This window comes from Macaca fascicularis, chromosome 10 (assembly GCF_037993035.2).
Source record: "Macaca fascicularis isolate 582-1 chromosome 10, T2T-MFA8v1.1".
NCBI classification, from domain to species: Eukaryota; Metazoa; Chordata; class Mammalia; order Primates; family Cercopithecidae; genus Macaca; species Macaca fascicularis.
The window spans coordinates 73,931,158-73,949,851 of record NC_088384.1 but is presented as its reverse complement, the minus strand read 5'-3'; the positions used below and the strand labels follow the sequence as shown (position 1 = coordinate 73,949,851).

General features: G+C 38.0%; 1 protein-coding gene across 43 annotated transcripts in view; it reads right to left on the bottom strand.

Annotated features, from left to right (window-relative positions):
• The window catches only part of TASP1 (taspase 1), a 443,904-nt gene that overhangs the window by 214,189 nt on the left and 211,021 nt on the right, over window positions 1-18,694 (bottom strand). For 38 of the 43 annotated variants that reach the window (XR_012419142.1, XR_012419143.1, XR_012419138.1 and 35 more), the window contains one exon: window positions 17,215-17,325. Coding sequence is in view for 23 of the 43 variants with exons in the window: in XM_065522748.2 (XP_065378820.1) it covers window positions 17,215-17,325 (111 nt within the window). In the remaining 20 variants the exon portion in view is untranslated. Of the gene's footprint in view, window positions 1-14,725; window positions 14,888-17,214; window positions 17,326-18,694 lie in introns of those variants that run through there. The other 5 variants (XR_012419134.1, XR_012419135.1, XR_012419137.1 and 2 more) reach the window with 2 other exon arrangements.

Here is an 18,694-nt window from a genome sequence, read left to right as displayed (position 1 = left end):
ACGCACACACACACATCTTAAATTCTATTTTTATTGAGATGGAGTTTCGCTCTTGTTGTCGAAGCCGGAGTGCAATGGTCCAATCCCAGCTCACTACAGACTCTGCCTCCTGGGTTCAAGTGATTCTCCTGCCTCAGCCTCCTGAGTAGCTGGGATTACAGGCATGTGCCACCACACCCAGCTAATTTTGTATTTTTAGTAGAGACGGGGTTTCACCATGTTGGCCAGACTGGTCTCGAACTCCTGACCTTAGGTGATCCACCTGCCTTGGCCTCCCAAAGTGCTGAGATTACAGGCATGAGCCACTGCACCCGGCCCTTAATTTCTAAATGCCATTCTCTACAAAAAAAAGAATCAGGATTCTTTGGAAAAATGTCCCTTCCAGAGCTGGGGCAGAGAAAACATAAAGTGAATCTGGAACATCTTGTTGTACCAGAAAAGTAAGGAAATGCTCAAAGAGTAAAGGAGACTTATCAAAAAGACCCAGGGGTCAACTCGAAGGGCTCTTACTGGCAAAAATCTGTGCCTGTCAAAATAAATAATGAGAGTAATGAGTTACAACCACTGAAAACAGTAGGAACCAATGAGCCCATACTGATCCAAACAAATAAATGGAGGAGAAGACAAAGCTCTTCCTTCAGCAGAATGCCAACTTATAAGTATAGAAAAAATAACAGAGTTAGAAAATAATGGTTGCTAAAACTAGCAGGTGGAAATCTGAAGAGGGACGGGCTATTTAAATAGCTTCAAAGTATCTCTCCAAAAAACCTTATAACAGGAAAAACTGTTAGTTCACTGTGGAAACACTTGATGGACTCCAACTTAACTCAATGAACAAAGCTAACACCACCAATTAAGGCACAAATCAGCACCATGTGCCTTTTGATAAGATACCTTGAGACACAACACTTCTGTGGTATTTGGTATTCCTGACAAAAATGCATAACCAGAATTGAATGAGGAAACATCAAACAGACTTGAAATAGCAACACTCTACTAAATAACTGGTTTGAATTCTTCAAAAATGCCAAAGTCAGAAAACACAAAGTTGCGAAACTTCCTGTTTAAAGAAGGCATGACAACTCAACACAATGTGTCATCCTGGATTGTACCCTGGACTCGGTGGTGGGGGGAGATGTTGTAAAGGACATTATGGAGACAATTGATAAAGTTGGAAAAGGGACTGTGAGTTAGACAGTAGTGTTATATCAATACTAAAAGCCACGACTTTGATAACTGTACTGTGATTATTTAGCAGAATGGCCTTGTTCTTAAGAAATACTCACGAAAGTATTAGGAATAAAGGAGCCCGATGTCTCCAATTCACTCTCAAATAGTTCAGGGGAAAAATGCACTTACTTGTTTGTGTGTATGTGTGTATGCGCGTGCTTGTGTGCGCGCAGAGGGAGGCGTGTGCAAGGATGGGAAAACAAATGGAAGAAAAGGAAAACACTGGTTGAATCTGGGAAAAGGAATCATTGGTGTCCCTTGCACTATTCTTGCAACTTTTCTGTATATGTAAAATTATACCTAAATAAAAAGTTACAAAAAGAAAACTACAAACATCCAGGGATGCTCACAAAGCTCTGTCACATTCAAGTACATAGCATCAAAATTCGGAGTTTTCAAAGGCATTTTTAAAGTTGTAATGTACTCCAGTAAAAATTTCAAAAGTCCCTGATAATAAAACGGCATTGCTCAACACTAAACCCTGTCCCACAGGCCATCCATCTGTTTATATCTCTAAGCTAGTTAAGCCTGGAGAGAAGTGTTTGAGTTGAGACCCAACTGTGTGATCCATGATCCTAGCCTCTGAAGGCTTTGCCAGACATATGGGGAAGAAAGAGACAGTAAGGGGCAAAATGGAGTTCCTCAGCTACATGGCTCATTCCTCATCATTAATTAGTTATCAAACCTGCCAACCTGCTCAACAGACGCTCCACTGAAGAGTGCAGGAAAAGTGTCATGCAACGAAGCAAGTTCTCTTCACCAGATGTTTTTTCATCCACACACATCTGCTTTGAACTTCAAAAATCTTGACATCCAGAGCAAGGTCTGGGATAGTCTAACTTGCCTAACAGAGGAAAGGCACTCAAGTCTTACCGAAGTTTCCTAGAGTAGTGACAATAAATTTTATTCAAATACAAAGTTAAAGCATTTCTAAAACTGCACCTTTTCCTCATGCCCCAAATAGTAAGGGGGCAACTCCTCAGGAATTAGCCAAGAAAAATCATAAAAATTTAGCCAATATGACCATGAGAGCAAAGGATAAAGACATTACCCCCTTTATTTTTTAAAGATCATTTTAATGATTTTTAAATGTATTATTCTCCCTATAAATGTAGTCTGCTTTCAAAAAATGGAATAAACATAAAAATTTAGACTTATAAAAGAGGATAAATTAGGGTACACTGATTACCTTCATTCAATAATTATTTTTATACAAATAGTTTTCAATAAGATTTCTAGATATAGTGTTTAGGAGTTTTTAAAGAAAATAACTCCATGTCTAAAAATTCATTCTTCACTGTTTTCACAAACATTTATCCCATCCGCCAGTAAAAGGCAAAACATTGTACTGACACATTTTTTATTAATGACAATTCAAACCAGTTATCAGTCATTAATTCATGCTAGCTTTAAAATATCAGAAGAAATTGTCTAGGATTTAAATTACAAAACACTTTTAAAGAGAAATTATTTCATTACTTGTAGTACATGCATAATGCAAGTTAATGTAACAAATTATTTCTTAGTGGAAGACTTCAGGGAAGTAGGACAAGGAGGAGCTAACACTGAGAATCTATGATGTGCCAGGCATTCTCTTTCATAGCAGAACTCAGCAAAGCAGAGATGGGGAACCTGAGGCTCAGAGAAGGGAAGCAGTATGGCTTAAGTCATTTTACTAGGCGCACAGACTGGATTTCAAGCTGGACTCTGGAATCACAAAGCCTGTGGTATTTCATTGTTATATTACTCTAAAATCTACTCAGTGTAAGTATTTATAAGTGTGTAGCAAGTATAAGGATTTATACTTGTTACACATTAAGAAGACTAAATTCCTTACAAACACCAAAAGACACGAAACATCAAACACAAACACCAAACACAACTCTTTTAAAACATTTTAAATCTCTCTTAAGGAAAGCTTTTAAACCATAATGAAACCCGGAGACCATAAAAGATGGCCAAGATCAATATATTTGACTAGTTAAAAAATATTTATAGTGCTTTCTTTCTTTTTTTTTTTTTTAAGACAGAGTTTTACTCTGTCACCTAGGCTGGAGTGCAGTGGCACAATCTGAGCTCACTACAGCCTCCACCTCCCAGGTTCAAGTGATTCTCGATTCTCATGCCCAGCTAATTTTTGTATTTTCAGGAGAGACGGGGTTTCACCATGTCAGCCAGGCTGGTTTTGAACTCTTGACCTCAGGTGATCCGCCCACCTCAGCTTTTCAAAGTGCTGGGATTACAGGAATGGGCCACCTTGCCTGGCCTGTTTATAGTGTTTGTTTTTGCCATTCAAGTCAAGAGATGAATGACAAATTTGGGGAAATATTTGTAATTCATAGCATAAAAGGCTAATTTTCTTAATATATAAAGATCCCCTACAAATCAATGAGACAAATATCCAAAGAAAATGCAAAAAGGATATGAACAAAAGAGAATATGAATGGCTCTAAAACATATGAAAAGATAGTCTACATTACTCATACTAAAAGAAATGCAAATTAAAATCACAAGATACCGTTATTCAGGTTTCAGACTATTATCAGACTACCAGGTTTCAGATATCAAAAAGTTTGAAACAATATTGTGTTAGCTGGGAGTGGAGAAAAGAGCAGATTCATACAGCAATTGTGGGAGCATGGCCGTCTGGAAGAACATTCTCTTAATCTGTGGTAATTATGTTCTATAATGTTGATGAACACTGAATTAGCAAACAAATGAGCCACTACAGGTAGGGAAAACACAGGGCTAGGTTCCTGCAAATCTCTGGTCAAAATATTTTTAACAGCGTATCAACAAATAACCTTATTTTATATGTGTTTCTGTTTAATCTTTTAAAAATATTTATTTATTTATTTGCAAATAATTATATGCATAAACACTAGCCAAGAAGAGTTTAACGTTTTCCTGATGCTGGGTAACACGCCCATAAATTTCTTTGGCTTTCAAATTACGCAACAATGCTATCCTCTATGCTTTTTTTATTGGTCATCATTCCATGAATCCACTAATTTAGCTGCTTTTCCATCTTTTCCATTGCTGCATATATAGATGTTACTTTAGCACCTTCTGCAGCAGCATCACATACAGATCAGTGAGTTTCCTCTTCTTTTATTTGGGTGTATCGTATTGTTGATTCATTAACAATGAATTCGCCACTAATAGCACTATAATTTCTGCCTAAATGAAGCTTATCCAAAATGTACGTTTTCCCTCACGAGACACTACCACCTTCTCGCACTTTGAAACACCAGACAGCACTTCAGCACTATGCTTGGTACAATTTTAAATGGCAAAATCATCATTAAAAAGTGCAAAAATGTGGAAAACATGGCACAAAATAGACCACAAAATGGACACATTTGTAGTACAAGATCTGAAACAGGAAGGCAGAACATTGTCTTGTTCACTTCAGCTGGGAATGTGGACATCAGGTGACTCAAAATGTTTACCACTTCACGCATGTCCACAAGTGACTATGAGAGTGCTGAAATGCTGATTCGTGTATTACAAATAAATGTTAGCAAGTAGGCAAATTAACAAATACAGAATCCAGGAATAACTGAGGATTGACTTTATTTATCAAAATTACACACCCTTTGACCTAGCAAGTCTATTTCTAGATATTTATTCCACAGATATGCCCTTATACATATATGATAACATATTTATAAGAATCTTCATCAAAGTAACTTTAATTAGCAAGAAACTGGAAACCAATTAATTGCCTATTGGGCATATGTATAACTATGGTACTGTATACAATGAAACACTATGTAACAATTAAAAACAAATGAGGAAGCTCTACATGGATGATATGGAACCAACTACACTGTTTTTCAAACTTTTTGATCACAAACCACAGTAAAATCCAAAACCAAATCAAAACAAACAACAACAACAAAAAAAACTTACACATTGTCATTTACTACACACATCTATTTATACCTAAAATTTCACAAAGTAATAACTGCTCTTCTACTTGCAATGTATTGCTCTCTTCCACTGTGTTCTTTATAGTCTACTTATTGCTTTTTAAAAATTCTGCTTCTGACTCACTAAATTGATTTAGAGCTCATTAATGTGACATGCTACAGTTTGAAAAAAACACCAATCTACAAGATAGTTACAAGGCTAAAAAAAAGGTATGGTGGAGAATAATGTATAGAGATGGTGCTGCCATTTTTGTGAAATAAAATAAAAGAGGATCATGTATGAACATGCTTGTAAGTACACAGGGTCTCTCTGGAAAAGTATCTTAGGAACTGGCAGCAATGGTTGCTCCTGTAGAGGGAACTAGTTGAGTAAAGAACTTGAGTGAAGGGCAATCTATTTTTCACCACCTTCTGAAACTTCTGAATTTATCCTGTTTTCATATATTTCCTATTTTTTAATGCCTCTAAAAATCTTGATTACCTGGTTAATCTACGATATCTATGAAGAACTTCTTACCTGTTTAGATGACGACATTCTGATCTTACCTTATATTTTAATTGTCCTTCATTAGAATATATTATCATGATGTGAAACTAGTCTAAAGCTTCCAATTTGTTTCTTGTCTCATGATTATCTAAAACATAAGCAAATCTTAGGATGGGGCATGAAGAAGCCCCTACTTAAAATTTACACTGAACACATATACTTAAGGCAAAACCTGCTATGTTCGAAGAGCAATCAAAACAAATAGAACAAAACACACACTGTACCTGACAACTTCCTCAAGCTGCTTTTCCATCAGAAATTTTAAAAGGTCAAAATCATTATAAGTTTTTAAAAAATAAATAGAGACATTTGTGAGTAAAGTTTACTCACAAATACACAAAATGTATTGTTAGTTAAGTCCTAATTCATAATTAAATTATATTTAATTTACATATAAATAAATTATATATATTATATAATATATAAATAAATTAAATATAAATTATAATTAAAACTCAGCAAAGAGTAGTACAAAGTTTGCTCAAATACGGTTACACATAAAAATTTACAATTTCAGTAAAAGAGTGGCATTTACTGGCCAGGCACGGTGGCTCATGCCTGTAATCCCAGCACTTTGGGAGGCCGAGGCGGGTGGATCACAAGGTCAGGAGATCGAGACCATCCTGGCTAACACAGTGAAACCCCATCTCTACTAAAAATACAAAAAATTAGCTGGGCATGGTGGCAGGCGTCTGTAGTTCCAGCTATTCGGGGGGGGCTGAGGCAGGAGAAGGGCGTGAACCCGGGAGGCGGAGCTTGCAGTGAGCCGAGATCATGCCACTGCACTCCAGCCTGGGCGACAGAGCGAGGAAAAAAAAGAGTAGCATTTACCATCAGTGATATCTGGGAGTCTATAATGTATCTCCTGATTTTGAGTACTTAATCTGAAATTCTTCCATATACTGAAAATTGAAGTTTATGGTAAGAGTATTAAAAGATAATTCTAATAATACAGCAAACCTGGGAAACGCTACTTCATAGCCCTGGAATTTTTCAAGGTATAATTATTACATGAGGGAGACCATGAACTCAGGCAACATGCAGGGTAAATGAGTGGCCTGAAGTGACACATCTGAGCCTGTGAAAGCACTGGTTATAACAGTCTTGGTGTGGTCAAGCTCAAGCTTATTTCCATCTAGAGAAGCTTCTAGCCTTTCAGTAATTACCATTTTCCTTTGGTAGTGACTAGTAACTGTTTATAACCTCAACTACTGATTGAAAAATGCTTAGGTTCTTTAGAAGGCCAAAGCCCAGGGATTTGTGAGACTTCTAGAAATGTCCAGACCATGAAAAGATTCTCATCAGAAAACATTAACAACACACTAAAATAAGTTCCTGAGTAGGTTCAACATGTGAAACATGGACACAGATTTGGCAGAATTCTCCAACGAGCGGCTTCTTAACATATCATGTCATACAAATGCAATGTGAGAAAAGGTACACACTATTGATCCTGTTTCAACATTGGAGAATGGCTTAGAGAGAGATGAGCTGTACGTGTGCACTTCATCAATGATGGATTAATTGCATTATAAGAACCTTCACGATGTATTTGTACTTAATTTTAGAAGCTAGGCTTTCCAGAAAGTTGTATTTAAGAATTTGGAACAAGTAAATGTATATGCCCAACAGTGGTACGACTTCAGTCTTGGTGGAGCTCTGCTATATAAAGCAGCCCTTAATCCCCAATGCAAGGCTTTGCCTCCTAGTGGCATTTAAATCACCAGCTTTATGGGTTAAAAGAGCTATAAGCTACTTATCTCATGATGTTTCCCCTAGGATACTTCTCTTTCAAAATCATCCACATATCACCCTGTTTAAATTAAGTCAGACAAAACAGTTTCCTTACCAGGTTGCAAGTAAGTTTTTTCTATCCAAATGGATTCATTTTTCTGACCAGAAAGAAGTCATCAGCCACTCTCCTCCTCTTTAAAGATATATATACATATATTGTCCTCCAATTGTTGTTAACAACCCCCAGCTGCACTGGCTCCCACACCTACTTAAAACCTCTGTGCTTGGCTTCACATTCCAGACTGGCTTGCAAGGAAAACAGAACTCTAAAATCAGAACTGTCTTGGGCTGGGCAGTTGCCAAGTAAGCTGTCACTCCTGAGCCTTAGGTCAAATGGCATGCCCTACGCCATTCTGCACAGTATTTAAGTTACTCCTTATTGAATAAAGAGAAATTCATTTTTTAAATGGGAAGAATGAGGCACTGTAAATAACACAGCCTCCTCTTATAGCTGTAGATTTTTGCCCCTGGTTGTTAGGGTCTTTATAACCAGTAGGAGGTTTATCTTTAGGAGAAAAAAAAAAAAATGCAAAGACGCTTTACTGTCGTGACATAGAATCCTTAAGACTCATATAATGCATGTCCCATTATGGCCGTGAAGAAACTTTGACTTGGCATGCTTCCCTGAAAAACTTTCACCACTTAACTGTCTTGGGAGCAATGGGGATTGAGTTCTATAGAATCCTGGTTACACTAAGCCAAGAAAATAATCATTCCCTCTTTCCAAGGCTTGTTCAGATTTGTTCGAGACTAAATAATGAAGGATGCTGACTGAAAAGAGGACGATGTGGGTCATAGTAACACAAGCCCTGGAGGACACTTCAATTATCTTCCTGTTTTATCCTTTTATTGTATTAGAAGCTGCTGGAAACAGACGGCCACTTGGTTGGGACTTGGAAGTTCTCTGGTGAACACAAAACCATTCAGTAAAACAAGTTTTATTAAAACACAATTTTATTCATTCAACAAATACTTTTTTAGGATTTATTTCATGGTAAACTCTATTACCCTTGGAGCAGATGAAACTGACTATAAAATTTCCTGAGTGTAATAAGAATTACATAGTCACTAGAATTCTATTCATAAATGTTTGTATTCTATATTTCAGATGGAAAACTTTCTGAGCCAAAAAATAACAATTCTTGGAAAGATAATCGCTAGAACTATACTTCTCATGATGGAAAAGAAAATTACAGATGAAAATCTATTTCCATTATTCCGAGTATATTAGTGATACAATGTATAGAGATACGTTCATGATTTAAAGGAAAGAAAGTTCTGGTATAAACAAAGTGGCAGATTATAGATACTTGCAATCAACATCTTTGTATTATAAAACCAAAACTAATTCTGAAAATATTAATCTCAGAGCACTACTTCATCAGATTAATGCTACTCTTCATCGTTGAAAAGTTTAAATATCATGTCTACCTTATTCACCTTGCATCTAAGTTACTTAATGTTTTTCTTTCCACCTGATCCTTAAATAAGAACTAAAATGTGGCTTATCTCTTAAGAGATATCTTCACTACAGTGAAGATGTAACAATTCCAAAACATTGCTGAAGCACTAAAGAAATGAGCTTCCAACCATGACAATGGACTGTCACGTAGAACAAAGTTTTAAAACCATTTTTAAGATAAAGTTATTCACATCAGACAAACATCTATAAGTACCTCTTTTTCCACTCCCAGCCTAAAAGCTAATTTGCCTTCTCTTTGACGGTTATTTTTATGATCATGTGAGCCCAGCAGAAACGCCTAGTCATAAGTGCTCACTGTGGCGTGTGCCATGTAATGGAAATAAGTGATATTGCTGGTGCCCTAAGAATGAAGCTCCTTTGAAGTATGTGTGTTTATATGTGCTCGCCAAATTTTTAATACCAGTAAAACCAAAAGGCGGTTTGGAATTTTAACTTACAGTAAAATAACCTTTTATCTTTTTAATGTTCCAGGAAGCACCAATTCAATTTAACATTTTTTATTTTGAAACCACAGCATACTTTGGTAACAGCAACAAAACAAAGCACTCGATAAAGAACTTTGCCTATTCTGAAAAGAGGGAGAAAAACACTGCATTTAAGTTCTAATTGGCCACAGTAAAACAGTTTGATTTCATAGAGCTATGTCTACAATGATAACTCCTTATCCTTTCACGTAATTATGTGAGAACATGCAAAAATTTTCATAAAATAAATCATATGATGATATACCATTTATATAAAGTTTAAAATCAAGGAAAACTAAACAATGTATTATTTAGAGATATACAAAAGTGTGAAAAAAGCTTTCAGGAAAAGCAGGGGGTAAACACAAAGTAAAGGATGGGGAGAAAGCACAGTAGTAAGATCAGAGAGGCCCACATGGGGCTTCAAACATATGGGTAATGGGCAATTTCTTAGGCTGGGTGGCAGGTCCACAGGTGTTCATTTTATTATTGTCCTTTATAACTTACAAATTTATTATGTCCTTCTTTTAAAAATATATGAAACATTTCATAGTAAAAGATGAAAACAAAACTGGATAAAAGGGTAGCTGCACAAATGGAAGCAGTATCATGTACGAAAGTTAATTATCAGCATTATGAACACATCTGTCGATAGGAAAGAACCTGAAGTTATTCTCCGGGTAAGGTGGGGCTAACTTAATGGCAAGGTAACAATTCCCATGTGTGCTCATCACATAATCAGGCTCTGGATGAACTGTGGGCCTCAGATCTGTTTAGGATGAAGAACTCCAACACAAGCTTGGCACAAACGCCACTGGCTAAATACACAGCCTTTTTTTTTTTTACCTCTAAGAGCCCATATGCCTCCTACCCTGAATTGTTTAAGATTTTTCTTAAATATATGGAATGTGTTTCTCATTAATCTCCATATTCACTGCTTCCTACTGACCACTCCCTGGCAGACACCCCTGAACTTCATAGGGTTTACCAGGCTCCCAACAACACATGTTTTGGTACAAGGTGCAAAATAGGAAATTAACCCATATACTAAGATTGGCTGTTTATGCTATATATTTGCATATATTCTAATTACCTGTATCTAATTACAAGCTTAAAATGGTAAAGAACTCATTTTTTCACCAGAAGACTTGATTTGATATGCCTTTGTTTATCCATTTATTAACCATACTATATACGGCAGCCTCAATAAAGCACTTCTGTAGAGGCCTGGAAAGCACATGTAATTGTACTTCAGCAGGTAAAAATATATTGGCTTATTTTTTCTCTAAAAGCAGAGAGAAAATTAATTCTTTTCAGCTGTTTCATTCCAGGGACAAGCATTTGCTTTGCGTTAAATCAGCGATTTGTAGGCTGGGCTTTGTCAGCAACTCATGATCTGGAGGTAGGAGGTCGCAGGATGGGTGTTGCAAACATGTTCACATCCTAATTGTCCTTTTTACAAGGCTATTTGTGGAGACTTTCCTCTGTGATCCCTTTAAACTGCCTCAAAATCATCTAGTTCTTGGATGCTCCTCATTATCCAACATTTCCAACCAATATTGTTTGTTTTTTTTATGAACATGAGGATATATTCTGTTATATTTCATTTTTCTAGAAGAAGAGTCAACTTCTTTTAAAGTTTCTGCTAAAAAATCAATCAAGAAACTCCATTTGGCACCTAATTCATCCATCCAATAATTATTGGGAGCCTATTAAGTTCAATATGACGTGGCTTCTGCCCTTGAATAGCTCACAATCTGGTGTTATGATTCTTAGAAGCAATGGAATTTTCCAGTGCCTGGGAAGATATTTCAAACCTCTATAACCCCTGTGTGTGTCACTGGAGCTCAAAGACCTGTAATTTATTCCTCTCAAATAACTGAGTTCGGAAAAAAAGATTAAGAAGTGCTGGCCTACGAGAAGGGGCTAGGATGTGTCACAGTCATTCTTAGAAGGAATGTCAACTGCATGGTGCTAACAGAGCACAAGGAAGGAGCAAATTACCTGGGGGAAGGACTTCCAGAGGATTCGAAGATTCACATTTGATCAGGGTTTTAAAGACTTTTATTGGCCCAGAGCTTAACACAGCAAGAGCATATGCAAGTTATTGGGGGAAAAAGCAAAAATAACTCTTTGGAAGAGAGTGATTTGGAGTGGCCAGAGTTAAGATATTGAGAATGAACGAAGGAAAAGAAAAACTAGTTGAACTCCATGAACATATACAATTATTTGTCAATTTTTTTTAAAGGACGAGTCAGAAATAACACTGAAAGCATATTCTGAGGTCAGATCAGGGGATGCCATTTCCCATCAAGTTAGGTAGCTCCCATCTGTGCTACAGGAAATTCACCAGCAGAGGGTGTGTGTGCGTCTGTGTGGGGGCGGGGTGTGTGTGTATGCATGTGTGTATGTGTGTGTGTTGCCTGCTGAAAAATTAAAGGTAGGGAGCATGGAAGTAACAGTAAGAGATACAATGTTTGTTTTATTTTAGCATACATAAGAAGATTCAACATTTAGCTTAGACATACAGTAAACTAATTACATATATTTATGTCACTGTTGGGTTGAACAGTATCCTTCTGATCTTGGGATTGGTGTGGCTCTCAGGTCAAGTTCTCATTTTTGCCCTTTCTTCTTTGGGGAAGTCTTCTCTCCTGCCCCTGGTTTGGGACCTATGGCTATGTTCTCTGGGCCAGCTGCACAGTTGTTATATAGAAAGAACTCTGGGAGCAATAACGGAGATGGGACTGAGGGGACAAATAGAGAAGGAAAGGCTGGAGGTGAGGGAAACTTGATTAGAGACTGCATTGAAGAGGACACACATCATATTTGTCCGAGAGGGTACACAAAGAGAATCAGGATCTACTGATGAAAACGAAAATCCAAAAGCTGCCTAAAGATGGCAACAGAGCACCTTGATTTGTCATCGCAGCTCATTAGGCGGAAGGGCTTAAAAGGCTTATTAGTTATCTACTGCTACATAATAAATTCTCTCAAAATGTGGTGGTTTAAGACAGCAAACACTTATTATCTCACAGTTTCTGTGGGTCAGAAATTCTGCAGTGGCTTCATTGGGTGGTTCTTTCAAAGGGTCTCCAATGAGATTTCAGTCAAGATGCTGCCATGGACTGCCGTCATCTGAAGGCTCACTCAGATCTCTGAGGCTGTTGGCAGGAAGCCCTGGTTCCTCAGAAGCAGCTGTTGGGAGGAGGTCGCAGTTTTTTGCGAAGTGGGCTTCTCTAAAACACAGCTGCTTGAGTGTTCTCATGACATGGCAGTTGGTCTCACTGAGAGGGAGTGATTCAACAGAGAGCCCAAGGAGGAAGCCACAATGCCTTTCTGACCTAGTCTCAGAAATCGGACACTGTCACTTCTGCCATAAATTTACAGGTTGGAAGCGAGTCTGCAGTGTTTGGCTCACAGTCAAGGGCAGGGGAATTGAGCTCCACCTCTTGAAGGGAGGAGTATTCAACAAACTATGGACAAAGCACCTGTAACAAGGTCACACAAGTGGACTTTGAAAGTTCCTTCATATCTGAGATTCTCCAATTCTATGCATGAATCAGTAGACAAAGGGCAAACCTCACAGGTGTCCATTACTTGAGTCATATCACCTTGGAAGCAGCCCACTGGAGCTCTGATAACTAATGTATTTGTCAAGAGGAGAGTCTACCTAACGGCTTCCAGGAAACTCCATCAAGCAGCAATGAGGTTTGACTGAAACTGCTTGTGTGATGTAATGAGAAAAATATTTATGATTTTGAGAAAAGAAAGTGGACACACAAAAGGCTACAGTAGGAGATTGTGTGATTATATTATTCTTGGGACCAAAAAAGTGATTAACAATATACAGCAGTTAAGTTTTTTTTTTTTAATTTTGGAAATTGTTTTGTTTTATTTGGATGTGTAGAAAAGAAAGACTTCTGAGCTTTCTTGTTACTAGAAATTACTGAGCATCCAGGAGCCAGGAGTTTATAGTTATACTCTTATGACAGTGAAAAAGCAATAAATGGAAGTCATGGTCCAAACATGAAGCAAATTAATTTATAGCTAATTTGGAGCAATTGATAGAAAGGAGAATCCACTTGATCTCAATGACTGAAACAGTCCTTTTACAGGCAGAGGTTTATGACAAACCCTGATCTCTACATGTCCGATCTTCTGCTTCTAGGGTATGCAGTGAGCACTATTTATACTATAATCCTGATGCTGTCAATGCTGGTCACTGACACTATTTAGAGTCAACCCCTGATCAAACTACAGAGATAAGCATAGATATAAGAAGGCACATGTTAATAATCATAACAACAATGGTATTGTTGACAGAGATTGAGGTGAGGTAGGAGAGTGAAGGAGGAAGAGAAAAGGAGAAAAGCAAGTGCTATAGGGTCTGAATGTTTGTTTCCTCCAAAATCCATGTTGAAACCTATTCCCCAATATGGCAGTATTAAGATGTGGGACCCTGAAAAGGTGATTAGGTCATGAGGACTGTGCCCTCATGAATGGATTAATACCTTCACAGATTAATGGGTTATCATGGGACTGGAACTGGTGGCTTTATAGGAAGAGGAAGAGAGACCTGAGCTAGCACACTCAGCCGCCTCACCATGTGATGTCCTGTGCCCCTATGGACTCGACAGAGAGTCCCCACCAGCAAGAAGGCCCTCATCACATGCAGCCCCCTGACCTTGGACTTCTCAGCCTCCATGACTGTAAGAAATAAATTAATTTTCTTTACAAATCACTCAGGTATTCTGTTAGTTTAGGTATTCTGTCATAAGCAACAGAAAACAGACTAACAGTGCATGAAAACAGACTAACAGAAAACAGTGCACGAACTTCCCTCAACTTACATAGTTGAAGTGGTGAGGAATGTTTGATAGACATTATATAAAGTTAATGGATCAAGAAAGAGTGTGTTGAAGTGCAATAATTTTTAAAATATTATTTCCAGTTAGAGTAGAATTCCAACAAAAATCAGGAAGGAAGAGAAGTGGGATGTGGTGGGGGCTGGGTTTTTAATTTTTTCACAGCAAGGGGTCACAAGTTACTGACTAATCAAGAAATAGATGTGTGAGCACATTCTATAGAGTGAGGGTGTTTCCCATGAGAATAACCAGAACCAAAGACTGACTGGTGGCTCTGGAAATGGAGTATAAAAGGTGACTTTCACATCTTTGATTCCTGTCCTTCTATACTGTTTGAATTTACTTTGTTTCCTACTTCTATACCGTTTGAATTTATTTTCTTACCACATACTTAACATTCATACCTGTTATAGAAAGTTCACACAATTGGTAGCATCTGTAAGTTGACATTAGCCTATGTTCGCCAGGTTTTAGTAGATAAGCTTCACAAGCATCAACGCCTCCAGTTAACAAACGGCAAGGTTTCACTTATTTCATAAATTGGCACTTCACACTTAATGCTTCCTCTTGAAATAAAGAGTTTATAAATCACTACATTGGTAATAAAAACTATATAACGTGAGCTAAAATACTATGGCTTATCCTTAAATATGCATTTTTGTACCACCAAAAATGAAAAGCCAAACAAAAAGACATTACAGTTTTCAGGGTTAACACAAATAGGTAAGAGTCCAGGCTCAGCAGAGTACTGTGATACTCTTTTTAGGAAATATCGATGAAACAATTTTAATGCCCCCCGCAACCCACCGCTGCCCAAACACTAAGGGTTATTCTTCTGAGGTTTTTTGTTTGTTTGTTTTATTATACTTTAAGTTCCGGGATACATGTGCAGAATGTGCAGGTTTGTTACATAGGTATACACGTGCCATGGAGGGCTTGCTGCACCCATCCATCTGTCATCTACATTAAGTATTTCTCCTAATGCTATCCCTCCCCTAGCCTCCTAGCCCCTGACAGGCTCCAGTGTGTGATGTTCCCCTCCCTGTGTCCACGTGTTCTCACTGTTCAACTCCCAGTTATGGGTGTTTGGTTTTCTGTTCCTGTGTTAAGTTTGCTGAGAATGATGGTTTCCAACTTCATCCATGTCCCTGTAAAGGTTTTATGGAAACCCCATGTCCATCCTCCGCATATGTTTAAAACGAACCAGGTTGGGTTTAACTATCCAACTGGAAGAACATTCAAAGGATTCAACAATGATTAAGATACCAAAGAATAAAACTAGTATTTGTCTTGTTTTAACAAAACATGACTGTTAAAAAGCACATCTCCTTGGAGTAACCTAGGTACTACGTACAGAGGGTAGAAGGAAAGACTATGGCAAAAAAAAAAAAAATACAGCTGGTGGTTAGCGTCCAGGTGGAGAAAAAGGCCTTTTATATAAAGTGTACTTTTTCTCTGAGGAATGAACAAAGAGATTTTATGAAAATGTTTTGGGCTTCTATAGAAAAAGTATTTTTATACCCATAAAAAACACTCAGTCTTCTACTTCATAAACTACGAAGGGACATGTACTATAGCAATTGACAACAATCACACAATATACATCAGGCACCACTCACGCTTTCTGTAAGGAAATTTACAGGAAGGGTTAAACTACCACAACTCCCGTGGATGACCTATAGTGCTTGTATTAAAAAAAACAAAAGCAACAAAAAACACAAGAATGGACTAGTACACTGAGCTATTGCAATGAAAATGTACAAACTCCTACTGCATGTAACATGGATGAATCTAACAAGCTTAAATACTGACTGAAGACTAGACACAAGTGATACATACTCCTGATTCTATTGACATAATAAATAAAACCAGGCAAAACTAACCATGGTGTTACAAGTCAGCATACTGTTTAACTTTGGAGGGGGTAGAGATCAGAAGGGGTCAAAAGGGGGCTTCTGGGGTTGTGGTAAAGTTCTATTTTTTTTTTTAATCTGGGTGCTGGTTACAGGGGGGTGGGTTCACTTTGTGATAATTCATCAAGCAGTTGCAGTTATGATTTGTACACTTTTCTAAAAATGTACGTATGCTTCAGTTAAAAAGTTAACTTAAAAAAAATAACATATGGTGCCCCTGCTAGTGTATGTGTCACCTTTATGCAGATTTTCTTAATGTGTCCCCTCTGGAGAGATGGATTAGAAAAAGGCAACCCTGTGGTCAGCGGCCGCCCCACAACTCTGTGCCTTCACAAACAGAGGGTGGGCTGGGTTTCATCCCACTGGTGCTTGGCTGGAAACAAAACCACACATCTGGATGGACATCTGCAAATCTGCAAAAACACTCATTTGACCCTCTCTCAGCACAGCTTTATGAGGAGGGCAGGGCAGACGTCCTTGTTTTACAGATGAGGAAATGGCATGGAACAGCAAGACTGAAGCACGAAGGTGTCCTGGCTAACGAGCCACAGAGCCAGGACTGACCTCTAGGCCAGTAGCTCTTCACTCGCTTCTCATTCCTTTTGGGGAATGGGAACAGGAAGAAGCTTCTCTCTCTATTACTGTGTGCCTTGTTATGGGGTCACCTCAAGTGCTTTGCGGAATAAGATAGGGCACGAATATGTGGTCCAATGTTGTTAATACTGGACTTTAGTAAAGGTCCTTGGTTCTAAGCTTATTTGAAATATATTCTCTAAGTGTGTACTTAAAAATGAACATTCATCTTTTACATGCTTACCTATGGAAAACGATCAGCAGAACAGGGAGGTTCAGACAGCAATAAAGCATGCCGACCCTCCCGCAGTTTAAAATTATTGACTTAAGGGTATACATATTTTCATTTTTTCTTGAAAAAATAAAATAAAAGAGAAAGACGCACACAATGCACATGTCTCACTTACCTAGAAGTGTCTGCTTATTTTGGGAGGAGTCAGGCTCGGCAGAACATCTGCACGAACGGAGAACAATCACTCCGCCTAGCACGCCATCTTCACTGGCGAGGAAAGGTGAACCTAGGCAGAAAGGACTAGTAGTCATTTTTCAGTGAATTTTACTTTTTTAATTTTCAATTTTCACTTGATTATTAGAACAAAAATGTGGCATGAATAAGATCTTGAAAGATGCCCATTTTCTGACAACCACCATTGTTCATACCTCATTATACACTTGATGGCAAAGGCAGGTTTATGTCTGAACAGGGGCCATTTGGCAAAGAAAATGCCACATGCTGTCAGGAAGATGTAAGTGGGGGAGGGAATGTGCATTACTGTATTCAGAATGGAATTGGAAACGCTACCAGATTAAAGGACCAAAACACAAATACAGGAAAAAATGCTCAACAACTCTCTTTGATCAGCTCTTAGGGATCACTTACCACAGGCTCTCCCTGTGTCAGGGACACACCACCAAAAGCTTCAGTTTACTACCTTAAATGCAATTTGAAACAATAAGCCACAAACTTTATTATAAACATTTTTAAATGCTTCTGATGGTTCGCACAAATAAGGGTGAAACTGCATTTCTATGATGAGAGTCTGGTGGTTAGAAAGAGTTGGGCCTCTTTGGGATCTCACACACTGAACCACTGTGAGCATTTCAAGAACATTATATTTTAAAACCCCTCATTTTTCTTCCCCAAGGACATCTTCTTCAAACATCTGGCATAGCAAGTGAGCACATGGAGAACAAATGCAAAATTAACCCAAGAACTATCAAAGAGAGTAGTAAAAAATCAAACCCAACCAAATTGGATTTGGTGGGAGCTTCTGGTTAAACTTACTATATTAAATACACGTATTTTTCTCCCTCCCTCCCCAAATCCTACTGACCTGATGGGAAAGGAAGAAAAAAGCCATAGCCCAATAAGGGCAGAGAAAGAGGCAGACAAGGAAAAAACCAACCTTTTGGAAAATGGTAAGAAGACAGATAAGTGGTTGCTCACCTAGCAAACCCACGAAAGCTGAAACCTAAGTTTTCATGAGGCAGGGGAAAATTGGAGTGGAGGATACCCACAGGAAACCAAACCAGTTTTGCCATAAAATGCAAAAAGGTTCAGAAATTGGAGGCTTCAAGTTCCTCTGAAGGCAGGGGTATGGGGTAGAGATAATAAAAGATGGTAAGTTGACAGTGTCCAAAAGAATCCTCTAGATCAGAGTTTGTCCTGCTAAGAATGCCATCATTTTGTTTTGTTTTTAGTTTTTAAAGGGTTGTTTAAAAGAGAAAAAAAAAAGGAGGAGGAGGAAGAGAAGGAGGACCAACATGCCACACAGACCGTGATACAGGCTGCAAAGCCCATAATCTTTATTCTCTAGCTCTTTCACAGAAAAACTTTGCCAACTCCTGATCTAGAACAGGAGATCAGAACTGCAGTTCCTTTCCAAA